The sequence below is a fragment of the Bubalus kerabau genome, chromosome 17 (genome assembly GCF_029407905.1).
Source record: "Bubalus kerabau isolate K-KA32 ecotype Philippines breed swamp buffalo chromosome 17, PCC_UOA_SB_1v2, whole genome shotgun sequence".
Lineage (NCBI taxonomy): Eukaryota > Metazoa > Chordata > Mammalia > Artiodactyla > Bovidae > Bubalus > Bubalus kerabau.
Window position 1 is genome coordinate 12,727,780 of NC_073640.1, and position 21,987 is coordinate 12,749,766.

The following is a 21,987-nucleotide window of genomic DNA, read 5'->3' on the forward strand; positions in this document are numbered from 1 at the left end:
TTTCATGGCTGCAATCACCATCTGTAGTGATTTGGGAGCCCAGAAAAATAAAGTCTGACACTGTGTCCACTGTTTCCCTATCTATTTCCTGTGAAGTGATGGGACCAGATGCCATGATCTTTGTTTTCTGAATGTTGAGCTTTAAGCCAACTTTTTCACTCTCCTCTTTCACTTTCATCAAGAGGCTCTTTAGTTCCTCTTCACTTTCTGCCATAAGGGTGGTGTCATCTGCATATCTGAGGTTATTGATATTTCTCCCAGCAATCTTAATTCTAGCTTGTGCTTCTTCCAGCCCAGCGTTTCTCATGGTGTACTCTGCATAGAAGTCCATGAAAGTGACACTACTGGAGAAATTGTTTCTGATATCACTGGTGGTCACTTCTAGAAAAGCAGGTCTGCATCCATTTCTCCCAGCTGTACACCAGCAGGCCTTGACAAGCAGGTACGGTGGCATAATTTCCAATAGCAGGTTGGCTTCACTCCACCCTAGGAACCCACTAGCCATCACCTCCCCATCCCACCCCAGCTTTAAAATTAGCTCCATAACACACACTTCCAAACTACTGGACAATTTCTATGTCACCACATTTTATTGTCAGCATAACTGTCCTGTAAACCTGCAACAGATGACTCAGCTCAGCTGATAGTTGGCCTCCAGAATATCAGGGAAAGAGCTGGAAACAACACAAACTTAGTGTGTTAGCCCTCCAGCCTCCTAAATTTCCTGCTGAAAGTTTGGTATTTGTGGTCTGTCCTTCCTTTAAGTAGGCAAGCTTCAGTGCCAGGAGGTAATAAAGCAAACTTTAAATTTCACCCCAGGTACAGAAAGCTGGCTGAACCCTGTGTTTGATTGCATATGAAATGTGAACCCTCCTCCTTTCAGCACAATGAGATCAGCCACCAGAATGGAATAAATTGGAGATTGATTTCTGCTGCCCCATTCATTTGCAGAAATTTGCAGACAATTAAACTGTCCCCCTGCAGACAGGTAGAGCGTGCTCCTTTTAGCCTGATGCTGATGAGATTTGCTGCCCATCCTCTGCAAAGGTTAGGGTTGTGATTCTCCAGTTCTGATTGAGTAAAGAACTCTCTCCAGGCACAGCCTGGACCGGGCAGGCTCTGGGGTCACAGAGGCCTGGGTTGCCATCTCTCACTCAAGCCCTCAGAGACTTTAGAGTCTCTTGTGTCTTTGAATGTCAGGAAAATGGGCATGGTGGTTCTGCCTGCAAGTTGTTGAATGGATTGAATGAGGAAATGTCACAGTGTGCCAAGGACAGTGCTGTGCATGGCAGCTATTCACTCAGTGGTGGTGTTTCCTTTGGCAGACTCACTGGGTCTGCCAAGATGCCAAGCATATCTTAGGATTAGAAAGATAAGAAAGAAACAGGCTATGACCTTCAGACTTGTGTCCAGAACCCAAGCATCAAACTCTTCAAAACAATCGTTCTCAGGACCCTTCAACTGTTACAGCCATGCGTTCCAGGAAACAAACTCACTGAGAAGGACAATGCAGATAGTGGAGTGCAGTTTATTACACTGGCGGGCCCAAGGCAGAGTCTCCTCTTAGCCAAGGACCCCGACCAGCATTTGTGAAAATCTTTAATACCCCATGTGTATGTTTCTGAACCCACCGCTCCAATTTCCTCGAGACTTACATAAAACAAAGGAAGGGTAAATACAATCACAGTAACCCCATTATTCCAGTGTTATCAGGTGTTAGGTGTTCAAACAGTTAATAATCAGTAAGTCTGCGGTTACACTCCGAGAGATACAGAAAGAATTTATGACCTGTATTGACGCTTTCTCACCGGGATGGCATTGGGTTTGAGTTCTATTATTACAGGGGCTTGGTGTCTAGCTAGCCCATGGGGGTTATCTTCGGCCCAGACCTCAGGGAACAGCTGAGTTAGCCTTCTCTCCAACTCTGTTGCCTGGTCTTGTTTATCTCCAGGGGGCTCATGTAGCCTCCATTCATCTTGAGGGGGCACAGAGAGGGAGAGGAAGTAGGTTGTTGGTCCCACCCGAAAAGTGGGCCTCTCTTCAGGAGAGAAAGTCACTTTTGTTTCCAGTTTGGAGATAAATACCCAGCAGGGGTACTGGGCACTCAGGGATATAGGGGAACTCATGAGTCACTTGGTGACCCCCCATCTGACATTTCCTGGGCTGGCAAAACGACCTAACCATCTCTTCTCCTGAAACCCAGTTATGGCGGCGGTCCTTTTAGACAGCAGCACCATGGGTTTAGTTACCGCGGACAGTTCTGCCCCGGTGTCCACCATAAAGTCAATGTCTTGGTCTCCAATTTTTACAGTTACCATGGGCTCTCGGGGACCTGATGTCTTTGAGCCCCGGCATCCCTATTCAATCTCTATGTTAGTGAGTTCTGCAACCGGGAGGGGTTTATTCTCCCTTTTTCCTTCTGAGCACTCATTCTTCCAATGAGTGAACCCACGGCATCAGGAGCATTGATTTGGCTGTAATGGAGCCCGTGGCCTCCATTGGGACCGGTTGGAGGGCTGTCCTGACCTCTATGCTAGGGGGAGTTTCTTTGCTTTAGCGGTGGAAGTCTTCAGAAGACTTTCCAAGCACGGCAGCCAGCATTGCAAACCTCTCGTGTGTTCTCCTCTGCTCGTCTTTATACCTTTTCTCGTATTTCTTTTCTATTTCCATGTCCCTATTCCGGAACACCTTATCTGCTATTTCAATCAGCTGAGAACTAGACATGGATAGAACTCCCTCGGTCTTTTGAAGCTTTCATTTTATGTCAGGACATGCTTGTGAGATAAATGCCAAATTGATAACTATCTGGGAGCCCGTAGCTTCAGGATCTATGGGCATATAGAGTCAGTAGGTCTCACAAAGTCTCTCATAAAATTCGGAAGGTGACTCGTTTCCCTTCTGAACTATTCCAGCTGGTTTAGACATGTCCATCGGCCTCCAGGTTCCCCTTTTAAGTCCTTGTGTAATCACCGTCCGATATCTGTCTAATTGGATTTTTCCTTCCTCTGTATTGTAGTCCCAATTAGGTCTGTCAGTGGGGAAGTCTTGCTCTATCCACTTCTCTGGGTTGGCAGTGCCCTCAGGAACCATCTCCTGTAACCATTTCCTCACCTCAGTGTTGATCCTGTATCTCTCTTCTGTACTAAAGAGAGATGCTAGTAATTGCATTATATCATCCCAGGTTGGTCGATGAGTGCGGAAAATAGTCTCCATTAGTCTAGTCATGCCCTGGGGTTCCACCGAGTAAGAGAGGGTGTGTTTTTGCCAGTTCACTATATCGGTTGATGAAGAGGGCTGATAGTAATAGGTTACAGGAGATTGGTGATAATTACCATCCTCCCCTATCATTGGGGGTTGCTGAGCTTCTCTGAGGGGCATCTGCAAGGGTGTTCTTTCCCCTGGCTCTTTGGCCGAGCAGAGCCTTTGTTTAATTCCAGTGGTTCCTCCCCCTTGTCCAGGAGTACTTACCGGGAGTGGAGGGTAGAGTTTAGGGAACGCAGTGGCAGCATCCGGGCTGGTAGAGTCCAGTGGGCTCGTTGTCCCTCCAGCTGAGGCTGGAACCTGCCGGGGGGTGGCTCTATAACCTGTGGAGCTGTCGGGACCGTTGAGGAGTCCAGAAGGCCTACCAGTCTTGGGCTGGTTCCTCCGGTTGGGCCTCCGGTGGCAGCGGTGTTACTAGCTGGTGGGATCATCGTCCAGTACGGTGGTGGTGGAAGCTCATCTCCTTCAGGGTCCTGTAAAATTTCCTCTTCATCCTTGATTACCTTTTGGGCCATCAAGATTTTTCCTTCCCCACCATGAGCGTAAAAACGGGCCCATTTGGGGGGGTCTTGGGCTATTTCCAGCCAAGAGTCTATGTATGGGAATTGGTTGGGGTGTCCGGGCTTTCCCGTAACTAAAGCATAGACTGCCTTTATGAGATTTAAGTCCATAGTTCCCTCTGGTGGCCAGCCAACTCCCACTGAAGGCCATTCGACTTCACAAAGGGTAAGGAGCCAGCCAGGTGTCATTTTCCTCCCATAATCTCCATCGAATCCTTTCTTAAAATTCTTAATCATATTCTCCAATACAATGGCCTTAGATCTGCTTCCTCCCATTTTCTAACCTCTGGATTCCCATGTCCCAGGGCCTTCCCAAGAACCCAATCTACCTGTTTCCACTGGCAGGGGAGATGATGGGTCACACAGCAGATGGGTACCTCCTGGGGGAGGACAGAATACGAACATGCGGAAATCGATATCCTCTAAAACCCTGTGGCGACAGCTCGGCACGTTCCCTAAGACGGCGCGGACACACCTCCCGACTGGCTTTCTTAAACCCTAAGTTCCCTTTCTTTATCCCTGGCACAGCCATTGAGCTGAGTGCCAAGCAGCTATTGTCGCCAACCTAAACCAGTTTCCTATGCGTCTCCCTTCTGGTCCCTTCCAGGGGGGTGATCAGGCCCCCTCTTCCACCCTACTGGGTGGGCTCCTCCCCACCTGAGTGCTCAGTTCCCTTGCTGCCATTCACTACCTGCCAAAGCGAAGAAACGCAGTGTTGAGAGGCTGAATTCTTCCAGAGGGTCGAGGCACCTTCCCCCTTCTAAGAGATTCAAGCTACAAAGCCTCGGGGTGGCCTCAAATGAGACCTGTCTCCTCAAAGCGAGGCGTTTCCCGGCCAACGCACCAAATGTTATAGCCACGCATTCCGGGAAACAAACTCACTCAGACGGACAATGCAGATAGTGGAGTGCAGTTTATTACACTGGCGGGCCCAAGGCAGTCTCCTCTTAGCCAAGGACCCCGACCAGCATTTGTGAAAATCTTTGATACCCCATGTGTATGTTTCTGAACCCACCGCTCCAATTTCCTTGAGACTTACATAAAACAAAGGAAGGGTAAATACAATCACAGTAACCCCATTTTTCAAGTGTTATCAAGTGTTAGGTGTTCAAACAGTTAATAATCAATAAGCCTGCGGTTACACTCCGAGAGATACAGAAAGAATTTATGACCTGTCCAGAGGCAGGGGTGATTAGAGTATGTTTTCTCTTAGGCGATGAGTAGCCTGGATATGATCTTCAAGATTCCCCTGTCCAGAGGGGGTCCTATCCTTCTATTGTAGTTTCCATAGGCACTAAGCAGAGTCCAGAGTCCATTGGAGAGGTGGCCGAGCATGATCAGCATGAACAGGCCTAAGACGGGGTCCAGGCCCTACAAATTCCTTCTTCACAACCAGACACGGAATTCAGACCCAAAGCATGAAACCAGTCAAGGCTTCTCACTGCCCCGGCAGCACATCTTACCTTCTCTTCAGGAACAACAGAACTGTCCACCCTCGGGTGGTGCTGACACCCGAGTCTGCTGGTGCTGCCCCTCCTCCACCCCTGCTTCAGCCAGAGCACTGCTTCCAGCTTATGCAATGCTTTGCCCTGTTAAAATAGCTTCTCCTAGCACGTAATTTTGCCCCAAATTCACCAAGTAGGAGACAGAACAAAGCCAGTGGCTTGTGGCTTCTTTACAAAGTTGTTGCTATGTTCCCCCCTCATTTATAACCTAAAAGCTGAAACAGGAACTGGGAGGGTAGAGGGAGGGGGTGGGGACACATGTCTTCTCTGGCCACTGCTGTCCCTCGGGGTGCTGGCCCATGAAGGCCCTCTGACAGGTAGCAAGACAGGTCCAAGCTGCTGTCTGGCCTGGGTTTAGTGTGAAGAAAGCAGGGCCATGTCTCTCAAATGACACCGCTTTCTTGGAATGGCTCATGGAAGACTTTTCAGCCTGCAGCTGGGTGTGTGGGAGGGAGCAGTGACAGCCAAAACACGGAGCGCGGTGCCCGCAGATCAGTGCCAGTCTGTCCCCTTCACATCTGGAGCACCAGCCCAGTTAGTCTCTGCTCTGGACAGCTTGGCTTGACGGCGTCCTGGGTGGGTTCCCTGGGGACAAGCCTTGTGACTCAGATCTGCGTGGAGAAGCTTCACTGCGGAGGGGTGTCTGCATCCACACAGAGATGAGGGCAGCGGCAGGGCAGTGGGAGGAGAGGAACCGAGGAGTGAGGACACAGTTACAGGGAGGCTCAGCCAGCCTGGGGCCGGCGGGAGTCTAGATGCTTGTGGGCGTGCTCCCACTGGAGGCCAGGGAATGGGCTCTTCATATGACTTACCAAAACAGCGTCCCTTCCTGCCGCAGGATCGTCACATCAGTTAGAAATGGAAATGGAGTCCGTAAAAACACACCGTGATTCCCTTTTATGAAATGTCCTAAGAAGCAAACGTATACAGACAGGAAGTAGATTCATGGTTGCCAGCAGCTGGGACGCAGAACAGGGGAGTGAGTGAGCATACGGGACGAGGCTAACGGAAGTGTTCTAAAATTAGTTTGTGATGATTGCACAACTCTGTAAACTTCCTGATAATTATTGCATTGCACCCTTATGATGGGTGACTGTAAAGGTATGTAAATTGTACTCGGATAATATTAATATATTAAACATATTGTGGGGAGGAAGGAGGCAGAGGGGTTCCAGCCAGGGAGAGTTGACCCTGACTCTCCTTTCCCCAAATTAAAGCTCAGATTTGCATTTTAGGGGGAATTTCAGTACGCTGTGAAGACAGGGTTTGAAAAAGAAAGAAATTCAACAAATAAACATTTCTTTACTTTTTCCCTTAAAACCTGTTTCTCACATAGAAGCCAGCATGAAATATGTGTGTGTCTATTTTAATTGTAAGTGGGCTCATGTCATTCTTCAGCTTAAATCCTTCCCACATAAACAAATAAAAACACCTTCGCATGGCTCATGTTTCATGCAGAGTTAAAGCCTTAGTCCTCTCAATTGTCTGCATAGCTGGCCATCCAGGATCCCATCCCTTTACCAGCTCCTTGGCCTGTCTCCTCTGCTCCCCCAGGTCATAGGCTGCCTCCCTGCAGCTCACAAGTGCCAGGGTCTGTTCCTGCTGCTGGCAGTCCCTGTGCCCACATGGCGTCTTCCTTCCTTCATCCTGCAAGGCCACCTTCCCAGGGGCCCCTTCCCCACTAGACGGTCAGCTCCACGCCTCTGCACACTCAGCCCTTTCTGCCTGTCTGTCCTCCTGGACCATGCTCACTGTTTGTCTCCTCCCTCCAGAATGAGTGCACGAGGGCAAGGGACTTCTCTCTCTCCTGCACTGCACTATCCCAGATGCCGAGAATTACTCCTGCCAGGAAGCAAGGGATCTGTAGAGAGTTTTTGAGGAAATGAATGAATATAAATCTACTCTTCCTCCCCTTGTTAATTCTTCAACCTTCTTCCCTTGGCCTCCACCTTCCCCTCTGTTCCCCGGCCCCTCCCCTGTCCATCACAGTTGTGGGGACCTCCCCTTTATTTCCAAGGTGCTCTTTGGGACTGTGTGATGTGATGCCCCCAGGTAGCATGAAACTTGCTTTTAATGCACTGCCAGTTTCTCCCGAGATCGAGAAGTAGGGAGGGAAGCAAATGAGACTGTAAACCCCAATGCCCTACGACAGAGAGACACAGGCCTGGGTCAGCCCACAGGAGACAAAGGATGTTTATGTCAGGGTGACAATCCCCTGTAATAGAAGGTAGCATGAGCGAGCCTCCCTGAGGACACAGCTCCTCCCCTTTGACTTACACAAGATTGGACGAGGCTGCTGTAGGCCTCTGGCCATTCCAGGCTCAAAGACCGGACAGATCGTTGGTCACTGACTGGAGGGTTGTAGGGAGGGTCCCATGGGAGGCACATGGCTAGTCTCTTACTTTCCTTTGCACGCCCCGTGTGTATGTGTGTGTGTGACACTGTCTGATGGATTCTGAATGTGTGTGAACATGTGCATGAGTGTTTGTGTTTGGGGAGAGAGAACTTTGATGTGAGTGTGCATGTGCCTGGTGGTCTGGAAATCTGGAAGCGGCTGCATGTCTGCAAGTGTCTCTTTAAGGTCTGGCACAAGGCCACTCTCAGCTGACTTACTCACACCTAAAAGGTGCTGAGCGCCTTTCTCCACCTCCTCACCTCCACAGTCCACCATGAATAAGACCATCCTTCACATTGTGTTGTTCTTTAGAGAGTGCAGGCCACCTCCGAGTGCCGTTTCTCATTTCATTCTGATAACCAAGAACACAGGCACATTATACTCGTTTACAGATGAGAAACCCCCCTTAACCCCTCTGAGGCTGATTTAGCTCCTGATCCGCTCACTTCCCTCCTCCCTCGGGCATGCGCCTCCCCCTGGGGTCACCTCCGTTCTGTGTCTTCATGCACCCAACACTGTGGCTGCCTTCCTCTCGGTCCAGCACCCTTTCTGGTCTCCCCTTGTACTGGCCAACTTCTTCCCGTTTCTTTCCTTTCCATCCATACCAAAATCCTTGCTTCCTCTGACACTGGACCCTGTTTAACACTGTTAAAAGTTGCTCCTCCTAAAGTCATCAGTTACCTGCTCATCCTCAAACCCAGCAGCCCTCTTACAGTATTCAGCCTGTTGGAGGGGAGGTCTGCATTGTGTAACACGGCCTTGCACTCCCTCTTTTTCCAACTAGCCTTTCTGTGGCCTTTGCTGGCCTTTTAGAGACCCGCTGGATGATTGAGTCCCTCCCTTTTCCCTCTCCACATGATCTGGAGAGTGTCAGCTTCTCCTTCACATGTAACCACTCTCGTTCGTGAGTGATTGTGACATTTCCGGTCCTCATTCTTCCTTACCTCCTGATTGCAACTATTGATGTTTATACAGCCTCTAGGAATCTATGTTGGGTACCCTCAAAGTCAACAAGTCACCAGTACCCAGCATCTGTGCCCATAACTGCCTTTTCCCCCTTTATCCTCTATCTTGTGTTGGCTGACATAAAAAACGAGGCACAGCCTAAAAGTGGAGAGGTATGCTTTGTATGGTGGATATTCTTAGGACTTCAAGCCCAGGAGACAGCATCTCATGTAAAGGCTGAGAAAACTGTTCGGAGGGAAGCCAGGATATAGAGGAGTTTTTGCAACAGCACCAGATAGCTGGAACAAAAGGTTGCTGTTAATAAAAGAAAACTAGACATCTCGAGTTAAGGAATTTAGTGCTTTTCTATGTATGAGAATATGCATAGAAGTGGGCTCACTGAAATCATCCCTTTGAAATGCACCTCAGCCACTGGGGGCCAGTGTCCTGTGTTTTCTCACCCTGAGTTTTACTCATGCTGTACATCCAAGTGACTGCAATATGCTGGCTAGATCCTTTGTTTCCTGATATAGCAGGCAGTGTTTTGCTCTTCACTTGGCAATGGCAGCACCAGAAGACAGGGAGTTATGACAGCCTCTTCTTTACCCTAGTGTTCTCTTCTTTCCCACACCTCTGTCTCTTCTTCCATAAACATCTCTTGAATTAGTCACATACTTTTAAACTTCACTGCTTCTATCTTGTCTTTCCTTGAGGTTATGGTCACATCGTGGTGCATTCAAAGGCTTCATACAATGGATTGACAAATACAAACACACACACATGAGTCTAGATATGCCCATGGTATCTTGCTGCTGCTGCTGCTAAGTCGCTTCAGTCGTGTCCGACTCTGTGCGACCCCATAGACAGCAGCCCACCAGGCTCCCCCATCCCTGGGATTCTCCAGGCAAGAAGACTGGAGTGGGTTTCCATTTCCTTCTCCAATGCATGAAAGTGAAAAGTCAAAGTGAAGTAGCTCAGTCTTGTCCGACTCTTAGCAACCTCATAGACTGCAGCCCACCAGGCTCCTCTGTCCATGGGATTTTCCAGGCAAGAGTACTGGAGTGGGGTGCCATTGCCTTCTCCAATGGTATCTTGATTGTCAGTCAAATCAGATGCTATGGCTCCTCCATGGTCCCAGTCACAGAGAATCACTTGGCTTCAGAGCACACAGACAAAAACTCATTAGCACAGACCTGACCAAGGGTGAACATTTGTCGACAAACACATAGTTAATAGATACACGCATAAATCACAAACAAAGACAGATAGACATATGCATAAATCACAAAGACAGAGGTGAAACCACAGTCATGGACCAGTTTTGTTTTGTTGTTGCAGTCCCTGCCATTGTAAGGCAAATAAGTTAAGAGTTGGAAGAAAAAGGATGCTCTGCGTACCACGGTGGGCTCAGAGAGTCCAGCACACATGGAAGCTTCTCTATAATCAGTGGGTCACTCCCCCGTCCCTCCCTTCCAGAAGCTGTTTCCTAACCTGAGACTCAGAGCCTCCTGCTTCTCTTCAAAGGCACTTTAGGCCCAGGGGTCCACACCATTATTACTACCAAGCTTCAAGTATGTGAGAGTTGAGGAAATGGACTGGCAGCTGTGGGCTTCAGTAGCTGGTGGGCTGGGAGGACACCAGAGGTAGGAATGGGGACTTAGGAACTGGACCACTCTGGTCACCCAGCAGGACAAAAGTACCACCCATTCACAGGCTCACAAACACAAATGAGTTCTTTATGGGAAACAAGGGAAGGTTTGTTGCTGACAGTAAGTATGCTTTTCATTACTTTAGATACATTTTCACATATTGTCATAATGGAAACTTACTTTTGCTCTATTATAGAGCAGAATCACTAATCCCCTACATTTGCATGAGACTTTAAATCTTGTCCAACTGCTTTCCTAGGCTTTCTTTCATATGAACCTCAAGATTTTTTATTGTAAATAAGAGTCATATATTGCACATATTTTGCATTATTTTACATGTTTCCTGTTCTTTGCCTATTCCCTAATAAGCCAACAGAATCTTTATAGATGTTATATATCAATGTTTTATGAATATAATCCAGTTTGTTGTTCGTTGTCTTCTCAGTGTCCCGTTCTCTCTTTCTTCCTCTGCTGTTTTCTGCATGATTGGGTTGGATTATTTAGTTAGTTAGTTACTTGGTATGTCAGTTAGGTTTTTGTTGTTTTAACCCTTCTGAGTCTTTTTGCTGTCTTTTATGTACACATGTTCCAGTTTTCTGTCTTTGCTTGCATATTGAGTCTTTGATCACCTTAGAAATCAAACAGTCTTTTATTTGGACTTATTCACTGAGGTTTTGAATATCATTCGTCTATGTTCAGTATAGCTTATATAAATTAGAGGGCAACCAATACAGTATTCTATATTTTCCTACACATGTTACTTACATATTCTGTCGGCTGGCTAGGTGAATTGGAGCAATTTATATAACCTCTGGGAACTTGACATTCCTCATTGGTTAGGGAGGACTAAGAGTTACTTGAGAAGTTTATTACAAATATCAGCAAAGTCACATGTAAAGTGCTAGCACACGTTCCAACACATGTTTAACGGACTGTTGTTATGAGAGGAGTTTGTGGTTGTGATTGTGGAAGCAATCGAATGATGATCACAGTGGTTAGAACATGTCTTCACAGCTGCCTAACGGTGACCACCTAGGAGTGTCTCCTGCCGATGGACCCACATTTAACCCTATCCTGAAACTGAGCATTCAAGCGGTTTGCCATTTTTGCTCTTTATGAATGTCTCACTAAACATCTTCCTGCTTTCAGTTTGTTATTTTTCCTCTTTTGAATTTAGCACTTGGATGTATTCCTAGGAGTGAAATCAGAGAGTAGATAGAGTGTATAGAGTATAGCATGAGGGGATATGTATGTTTGTAAGGTTCTTGATAAATAAATACTGCCTGATTACTTTCTGTAAGAATAACATCAGTTTATACTCCAAACAAAATCAAGAGAAAGACTTTATAGAAGCTTTCATAGCCTTTGCTGGTCTTGTTTCATAGCCTTTGCTGGTCTTGTTTCATAGCCTTTGCTGGACTTTTCTTATATAGAGTTTCTTTTAAAACGATTACACATGTGTGTGTGTATACTTATGTGTATATATCTCACTGTCATATGATATATACATGTAGATGCACAAACATTTTATGGAACATGGGTCAGTGATGGTATTTAAATATCATTTGCCACATGATTTTCATAGGAACCTATTATCCAAAGTTTGAGGTGCTTACTTTTGGTACTAACTCAGATGCTTACTTTTAGTTATAGCCCTATAACACCTGTCTAGCCTTTTCTTATCTCTGTTTCAATAAGAGGAAACTTTACGCCCACCTAAGTTTCCAGCTCAAATTTTATAACATCATTGGTCTCAATGTTTATTTTTATGTTTTCCTATTTTTTATGAGAAGCCATACTAGTAGTGTATTTAAAATAATGACACAGGTTCCTTTTTTGCAGCCGTTTGTTTAATTTAAAAGTCCTCACAGTATTGTTCCAATGATTGAAATTTTGGACATACTGTGTAGGATGTGAGTTCCAGGAGTAGACCCACTAATAAAAACAAATGGCCTTTGAAAGAACATTGACTAAGATTCTCCATAATGCCAGACATAGTTTGGATGTTGAGATTGTTCTTCTCTCCTTTTCAATTGTGAATGCGAGGACCACACAGTTCGCCGTGAGAAGAGTCACTTTTGTATCCAGCAAAAGTTCGGTGGGTTAGTGACCAAGCAAGTAACCTCCTCACTTGGCAGGTTATGAAAGGGAATACACAGCACTGCTGCTGCTGCTGCTAAGTCGCTTCAGTCGTGTCCGACTCTGTGCGACCCCAGAGATGGCAGCCCACCAGGCTCCCCCGTCCCTGGGATTCTCCAGGCAAGAACACTGGAGTGGGGTGCCATTTCCTTCTCCAATGCATGAAAGTGAAAAGTGAAAGTGAAGTCGCTCAGTCGTGTCCAACTCCTAGCGACCCCATGGACTGCAGCCCACCAGGCTCCTCTGTCCATGGGATTTTCCAAGGAAGAGTTCTGGAGTGGGGTGCCATTGCCTTCTCCACACAGCACTGAAGTATATATAAATCAAGACTGACATTGTGAATAGAATGATTCAGAAGATGGGATTAAATAGCTTAATGATAGTCATTGTGAATCACAATGTCAGCTTTAGTATAATTCTAATGATGTACTTGCTAACTCTAATGAGGTTTGATAGAATAAAATTAACAATGTCCAAACAGCTGTATGCTTTCACAACAAAGGAGCCATATCTCAGAGCAGACTGATACATCTTCTCTGTGGGGGATTTTAGTCAATTGATTTGTTTTTTCTCTTTTAGGATATATTTAAATTTGCAAGAACTTCTCCTGTCCCAAGACAAAAGCGGTCCATTGTGGTATCTCCCATTTTAATTCCAGAGAATCAGAGACAACCTTTCCCGAGAGATGTTGGCAAGGTAAGTCAGACAAAGACAAATGCCAAAGCATGTTTTTATTATGAGATGAGCATACACGAGGCAAACTGACTCTGGCTTAACAACCAGGAGGGATTGGCCTCAGTTCCTCTATAGTCAGAGGCCAAAGGGTTTTGCCAAGAAAAGAATGTCAAAAGGTCATGAAAAAGGGATTTTAAAAAAAGTAACACCTTTGAATGTCAGGATTTGAAGATCCACATGGTAGATAAAGATGCAGTAGTTGTGACATGAGGGTGTCATTGGTTAAGAAATAGACTCACTGCTTTTGTATACAATGTCCAGGCCATGAGCCAGATAAGTCCCCTTAGTATAGCAGTATGATGATATGTGTCATTTTATTTGGATCCTAGTTTTCAAATGTGTAGGTCCAGGAACACCCTTGGGGCAACTCTTTAAAAACAAAATCACATCAAAGCAATTAAGCCACACTAACCAGATCTAGCAAGCATCGCTGAATGAATCAGAGCAACCACTTTTCCATGAAGAAATATTTACTGCTAAATAGGCAGAAATACTGATGTTGCCTGGTCAACACACCCTCTCCCCTCAGGGAAACCGACACAGAGAATCGAATTTTAACCAGTTCATATTTTTCAGGGACCTTGGAATTGGAACAGTGGTGGTTAGTTGAGTGGATGATCTGAGTGGCTGGTGCCGTTGGATTGTTTATTTGTTGAATAGAAGTGATATGGAGGTGGGAAAGAATGAGGTGTATCTGAGGAGATATGTCTGGTTGGCTGCAATGTCGTAAGCAAGGAGACGAGTCATCAAGTTGGAGTCAGAGAAGTTGGCCTGTCATGTGGCCTTGGAGATTATGGTCACGAGTAGGGTTTTCATTGTGCATGCAGCCGGAAACCACTGGAAACTCTCCCAGGTATGTGTGCATCTGTATGTTTGATCCCTCTGGCTGCCTTGTACGGAATGATCTGTAGAAGCAGGATGTAGGGAGGAGTGGACACAAAGAAACAGCCAAGAAGGTTTTATAGTGACCTACGCAAGAGGAGGTTGGGGTGACTTGAATTATTAGAAATCTATTTCTATTGTAAACTAGAAGTGTGAATAATTCAATATCCTGATAATAACCATGCTTATGATTTGAACTATCACTATGCCAAATATGCCTTTCTTTAAGCAAAATCTTGCCAGGTTTCCAGGATATGATGCAAAGGGAAGCAGAGCCGTTGCGAGTGGAGAGTGATAGGGCTGGTGAGCGCTGACCCTTTGGGCAGCACAAGCCTCTGTGGTGGCCTTTGTGAGATTTCCCTGAAGCCAAGGGGCCAGAGTCCTCAAATCTGCAAGTTTCTGCCCCCAGAAAGTTTGAGACACAAGTTTCACCTTGTTCCGTAGGTTTTCTTTGTGTACACTTAGTATTTTCAACCCGTGCTGTGGCGAGATGGGAGAGAAGGCACGTAGAGCGAGCAGCCAGGAGCGGCTGGTGCTGCTGGGCCACAGCTCTTGAAGGCTAAACCAGTCCTGCTTCAAGAGCTGTGGACCGCAACACAGCATCACCTGGCCGCTTGCCCGACGTGCCTTTTCTCCCATCCCGCCACAGCACCATGGAACCGGAAACTCTTGGGATGGAGCCAGGAACCTGTTTTTTTTCTTACCTTCCAAGTGATTCAGTTATGCACACTCAAGTTTATAGAGGTCCAGTCTAAAACCCTTTCTTCTCCTCTGCCTACCACTACACTGTAATACTTTCAGTAGTGGAATTTCAGTTAGTTTATTATAGCATTAAATAGTTTACAAGGGTGAATTTTCACATCTCAGTTGTCTGAAAACATGGTTGTTCTGGCACAATTATTACTAACACCACCTATCCCCTTAAACCTATCCAGCTTTAGACAATAAATTTTTTGCGGCCATCCTAAAGCTTCCTTCAACCCCATACATTCATCCTTCTGAGTATATTTAGGGAGTTTTCACAAGACCCTTTCTTTGAGATCAATAAATATGTAGCTAAGGACATTCTTCTGCATGGTTTCTTACTTATTACAGCCTCAAAACACTATTTGTTTTTCTAGCCACAGACGTCTCTCCTCAGCCCCTATGTTTCTGCCCATGTGGGCTTTCAACCTGGATTCTCTACAAACAACAGCTTTTCCAAGTGCCGTAGTCTAGGAACATCGTAATGGTGTGAAAGCCTCCCAAACTTCCAGATGGCTTTTACACAATAACTGTACTGCCTTGCAAAAATTATGTTTGTCCATGCTTCTTAGACCTTTGAAAGAACGTATTTTTCTCTCTGTATCTGCTTGTTTTTATTCGTCCCTCTTATTCTTTTCTTTATATCTTGTATCATATCCTAATCAGTTCCACCAACAGCTGATGAGCAAGGCTCTGTCGAGCTGTGGGAGGGTGTGGGAGTCTTCACAAATACTGGGCAGGCTGGGAGAAGGGGAAGGAGACTGGAGAGGCTAGGCTCTGGCCTCCACACATCACCGCTCCCATCTACCTAAACTCTGCAAGTCAGGCAGCTATAACTTTATAAATAGTATATATCAGATTTTAGTGTAGAATGCCATTTGAAGAAGAGATTCTGTGGGCATAAAGTATAAAAACAGTTGTCTTACTCTGGGTTCCCTCAGATAAGAATTCAAATGCAAGTCTTTTCTGTACCAGTAATACTGGTAAGGACCTCCCAGGTGGCTCAATGGTAAGAGAATCCACCTGCCAAGCAGGAAACATGAGTTTGATCCCTGGATTGGGAAGATCCCCTGGAGAAATAAATGGCGACCCACCCTGGTATTCTTGCCTGGGAAATCCCATGGACAGAGGAACCTGGCAGACTACAGTCCTTGGGGTTGCAAAAGTTGGACATGACTTAGTGACTAAACAGCAACAGCAGCAATACAGATAAGAGAGTGAAGGAGTGAAGCAGGTGAGGGAAGGCAGGCAATTGAGAGCAGCCAGTAGAGAGGCCTGTTTGCCTCTATGGTGGGCTGGACTGTACTCCCATGGAGAAAGGCTAGGAAACCATGTCAAGCACACTCTCAGGGTCATCCTGGCTGTGAGGGAGGCAGCTGGGTATTTATATACCAACCCTATCAGTCTGGTTGAGGGCAGCTCCCAGAGGTGTAAATCCCTCAGCACCTCTGCTGTGCCCTGTGCCCTGCGCCAATGGGCTTCTGAAACCTGGGGAGAGCCTTTAGGCATCGCAGCAGCTGGAAGTCCGCTGGCGTGCACCATGGGGTCCAAGGTGCCGTCCAAGGGACGAGGACTGGGCACTGATGAATTCTGCTCCGTCACTGAACTTGCCGTAAACACTTCTGCTTTGTGGGCTAGGTTTTCTCTGTTTTTGTCTTGCCCCCTGCTTCCAGCTCATTTCTCAACTAACTTTCTTATGCCCCATGCCTTTGAAGCCACTGCACTTCCCCCCTCCACTAATAAGTACTTGCTACATACCAGGAGCGAAAACCTCTGAAATTCAACCCAATTCATATCAACAAGTCTATATTCCACATCTGCTATTTACAAGGCACTTTGCACAAGGCTGCTAATGTAATGGCAAGGGAAACAGTCCTTGATCTCACAGGATTAGAGATGAGTAGAAAAAAGTCATCACAAATTCTTTGTCACAGTAGAGTGTAATCACTTTTCATCTATTGTGTTGAATTTTCATTAAAACAAACAAACAAACATGAGGGTCATCCTCCAAGGTGCCAAACGAGGCTCTGAGTATGCTGTGACCTGTCCGAGATTCAGTCACTTCAGTCACTCAGTCGTGTCCGACTCTGTGTGACCCCATGGACTGCAGCATGTCAGGCTTCCCTGTCCATCACCGACTCCTGGAGCTTGCTCATTTGGCACCCTGAAGGATGACCTGTCCACAGCCATACACTTAATGGCAGAGGCAGGCTCTGTGCCAGCTCTTGGACATTTCACAGTCTATGCTCTTAACCAGTGGGCTCACGGCTGCTCAGTGCCATCATATCCTTGCTGAGAATTACTTTCTTTAAAATATCATTAAAACTAACCTTAATTCCTTGAAATGTACCAGAAAATGAGATGATTAGAGGGCTGGTTCAATAGATAGATATACGACAAAGCAAGTAGAGGAAAATGTTAATGGTGGACTCCAGGTGATGAGCACAGTTGATCACTGTGAACGTCTTTCAACTTTCTATGTGTTTGGAAATGTCATACAATAGTGTTGGGAAACATTAAGTTTAACTAAATATAAATTATTACAAAAGGAACAAGAGCTGGCATATTGACACAGAAGTACTGGTCTTACAATTCAAGAGAATGAATGGAGACCAAAGAGATGTCTCTCTACTTTCTTTTTTGTCATATTTTAATCACGGTCTGAATTTCTTTAAAGAAAGAAGGTCCATACTTTAAAGGGTAATAATGAAAGTAAGGTGCTGCAGCAAATTAGCCCCCTGTGGCAGATTTTTCACAGCTGGAGGCTGGGCCATGTAGCATCATATTTACAGAAAGGGTATGCAGGCAGCTGTAAGTATTAGGCAAAGTTTTGAAATATGCACGTTTTTATCTACCTGCCAAATCATTAATTAGTTGATAATTTAGCTAAATTATTAAAATGTGGGGGCTTATTTTCCATCATAACTCCCAATGTTTGTGGGAAAACAAGGGTAAAAATCCTGGTTATGAATATACTTTCTCAAGCCTGTGAGTCCCTTCCCATTTTTGAAGTCTAGACAGCAAGGAGAATCTGAGAGTATATGTCCTGGAGAGAAATACGTAGTTCCCAACATATGCTTTTTTTCCCTCCCCCTTCAATGTGTGACTGTTTCAAAATTTGGGCCATAAATAAGTTCTCAGTTTTACCAATTTTCCCTGATAAATATTTGATTGCAGCTCTAGAGACTTTTGAGTTCTTGGGCCCGATTGATTGAGAGCAGGGGACTTTAAATCTGTGAGGCAGCAAGGAGTTCTTTGGGAGACGTATTTTATTCTGTTTTATATTAAGTTTGAAAGACAAGTCATTTATGAAATGCTTATTAGAGATTCTACTTTCATCACAAACCCTTTTCATCAAAACCAATGAAAGTACATTTTACTGAAAATCCTTTTTTTATATCCCCTATAAATTGATAGAATGGGCCTTTAGAAGGACATCTTTAACCCATGATGGAAGAAATATGTAATGGGACCATGTGCTCTTCATAAAGGGAATCAACATAGATCATTAGACCAAATGATGAAAACCACTCAACCAGGACCCTGCTTTGATTGTGTCATGAATGTAAGTCACACATGAGGACAATTTACAGCAGGTCCTAAATATTTCTCAGAGTTCTGGATGTGTGGTTGGTTAGCAGTCCCCCCACATCCAGGTACTCTCTTATGCCCACCTGTGCAAAAAGGTGCTAAGGAGTCTTACAGTCTTGGAATTGAATTTGTTTCACTCAATTTAATAGTCTTTGCAGCACTTTGAGAACCCATGGGTGCCAAGTTGCATCCCTAGCAGCTGGACCAGAATGCTGATAACTAGACCTGTCTTCATTGAGCCCTGCTCCAGCTCATCTTCTTACTAACATGTAGACTTAGGATGCTTTGCTCCATCCTATGGCCTGATTTGTTTTATGTAATCACCACCCACCTTTTAAAATCCATCATTTCACATCTTTTATTCAAGTCTAACTAATATCTCATCTCAGAAATTTACATCTGTTTAATTTCCCCATTATAAAACAAGTAGCAGTTTTATTCAGTAACTAAAAGTTTTTATTGATTGTTGTATCAGTTCAGTTCAGTTGCTCAGTTGTGTCCAACTCTTTGTGACCCCATGGACTGCAGCACACCAGGCTTCCCTGTCCATCAACTCCTGAAGCTTGCTCAAACTCGTGTCCATCAATTTGGTGATGCCATCCAACCATCTCATCCTCTGTTGTCCCCTTCCCCTCCCACCTTCAATCTTTCCCAGCATCAGGGTCTTTTCAAATGAGTCAGTTCTTCGCATCAGGTGGCCAAAGTATTGAAGTTTCAGCTTCATCATCAGTCCTTCCAATGAATATTCAAGACTGATTTCCTTTAGGATTGACTGGTTGGATCTCCTTGCAGTCCAAGGGACTCTCAAGAGTCTTCTCCAACACCACAGTTCAAAGGCATTAATCCTTGGGCAATCAGCTTTCTTTATAGTCCAACTCTCACATCCATACATGACTACAGGAAAAACCATAGCTTTAACTAGACAGACCTTTGTTGGCAAAGTAATGTCTCTGCTTTTTAATATGCTTTCTTAGGTTGGTCATAGCTTTTCTTCCAAGGAGCAAGCATCTTTTAATTTCATGGCTGCAGTCACCATCTGCAGTGATTTTGGAGTCCAAAAAAATAAAGTCTGTCACTGTTTCCATTGTTTCCCCATCTATTTCCATGAAGTGATGGGACCAGATGCCATGATCTTCGTTTTCTGAATGTTGAGTTTTAAGCCAACTTTTTCACTCTCCTCTTTCACTTTCATCAAGAGGCTCTTTAGTTCTTCTTCACTTTCTGCCATAAGGGTGGTGTCATCTGCATATCTGAAGTTATTGATGTTTCTCCCGGCAATCTTGATTCCAGCTTGGCTTCATCCAGCCTGACATTTTGTATGATATACTCTGCATATAAGTTAAATAAGCTGGGTACAATATACAGCCTTGACATACTCCTTTCCCGATTTGGAACCAGTCTGTTGTTCCATGTCCAATTCTAACTGTTGCTTCTTGACCTGTTTACAGATTTCTCAGGAGGCAGATTTCTCAGAGATGGTAATCCCATCTCTTTAAGAATTTTCCATATTTTGGTGTGGTCCACACACTCAAAGGCTTTGGTGTAGTCAATAAAGCGGACATTTTTCTGGAACTCTCTTGCTTTTTCTATGATCCAGCAGATGTTGGCAATTTGATCTCTGGTTCCTCTGCCTTTTCTAAATCCATTTTGAATATCTGGAAGTTCATGGTTCACGTACTGTTGAAGCCTGGCTTGGAGAATTTTGAGCATTACTTTGCCAGGATATGAGATGAGTGCAATTTTGTGGTAGTTTGAGCATTCCTTGGCATTTCCTTTCTTTGGGATTGGAATTAAAACTGACCTTTTCCAGTCCTGTGGCCACTGCTGAGTTTTCCAAATTTGCTGGCATATTAAATGCAGCACTTTCACGGCATCATCTTTTAGGATTTCAAATAGCTCAACTGGAATTCCATCACCTCTGTTAGATTTGTTGTATAGGAGAGAAATTTTCATATTGGTGATATGTTTTAATTATAATTTAAGTGATCATAGCTGGTTTCTTGTTAGAAAGGAGTTAACAGAGCATTATATGGCCAGTCTGTATGTTTCCAACAAATTTTAATTTTCCACAGTGGCAGAGAAGCTAGCAGATAAATTGCTTGGCAGTCAACCATTATGTCAGGTCATATAAGCATCCTTTAATATTGGCAATGTCCAAAGCCTCAGTGCTGAAAATTTCTTGGTGAGATGAGCTGCAGAAGTGATTTCTACATTCAGCGACCCCAGTTGTACATACCTCTTTCCGGTTTTCATGACTGAACTCTTCTCACTTCCTGGGACACATCTTCTTCATCCTCACTCCACATGGCCACCCCGTTTACACTCTACGGCAGCACATCGAGTGGAACACTTGCTCCATTGCAGAACGTCCCACATCTACTCTGGCAGCGTGACAGCGTCTAACTGCAGGTGTTGAGCACTTGCAATGGGGCTGCTGCTGCAATTGATGAACTGGATTTTTATACTTCATTAAATTTTAACATATTTATTTATCTATATATCCACTTACTGATTTATTTTTGGCTGTACCATGAGGCATGTGGGATCTTAGCTCCCTGACCACGGATCGGACCTGTGCCCCCTATATTGGGAGCACAGAGTCTTAACCACTGGCCTTCCAGTGAAGTTCCAAAATATAATTAATTTTATTTTGAACTTAAAAACTACTACTTGATCCAATTATTGAAACAACTTCTCATGTGAATGCAACTTTTCAACTGTAATTTTCTTTTTTTTTTTTTAAAGTATAGCAGGAGACACAAGAGGCATGGATTTGATCCCTGGGTCAGAAGATCCCCTGGAGTAGGAAATGGCAACCCACTCCAGTACTCTTGCCTGGAAAATTCCATGGAGAGAGGAGCCTGGTAGTCTCCAGTTCATAGTGTTGCAAAGAGTCAGACACGACTGAGTACACACGTACAGATACACACAAAATTGATTTATTAAAACAATACAGTGTTAGTTTCACTCCAGTACTCTTGCCTGGAAAATCCCATGGATGGAGGAGCCTGGTAGGCTGCAGTCCATGGGGTGCTAAGGGTCAGACACAACTGAGCGACTTCACTTTCACTTTTCACTTTCATACATTGGAGAAGGAAGTGGCAACCCACTCCAGTGTTCTTGCCTGGAGAATCCCAGGGACGGGGGAGCCTGGTGGGCTGCCGTCTATGGGGTCGCACAGAGTCGGACACGACTGAAGTGACTTAGCAGCAGCAGTGTTAGTTTCAGGGGTATAGCATAGTGATTCAGTTAACATGTACATATTTTTTCAGATCATTTTCCATTATAGGTGATTATAAGATATTGAATCTATCTTGTAAATTTTAATCTAGATACAGATAAAGTATTTTGTTGAAAATATGATGTCTAAATTGAAATATAAGTATAGAACGTTAAAACAGTACACACACATGAAAGAATGAAAAGTATCTCATTAATAATCCTTATATAGATGTCATTGCAATAAAATTATTTTGGATATATTAGTATAATTAAAATAACCTCATATTTTTTTCTTTATTTTTTTAATGTGTCTACCAGAAAATTTTAACTTATTTATATGGTTCATGTTATATTTCTGT

General features: G+C 44.7%; 1 protein-coding gene across 4 annotated transcripts in view; it reads left to right on the forward strand.

Moving 5' to 3' along the window:
- Nucleotides 1-21,987, forward strand: part of CDH13 (cadherin 13) — a 1,017,465-nt gene that overhangs the window by 443,623 nt on the left and 551,855 nt on the right. For all 4 annotated transcript variants that reach the window (XM_055551337.1, XM_055551339.1, XM_055551336.1 and 1 more), the window contains one exon: nucleotides 13,034-13,150. In XM_055551337.1, coding sequence (XP_055407312.1) covers nucleotides 13,034-13,150 — 117 coding nt within the window. The remainder of the gene's footprint in view (nucleotides 1-13,033; nucleotides 13,151-21,987) is intronic.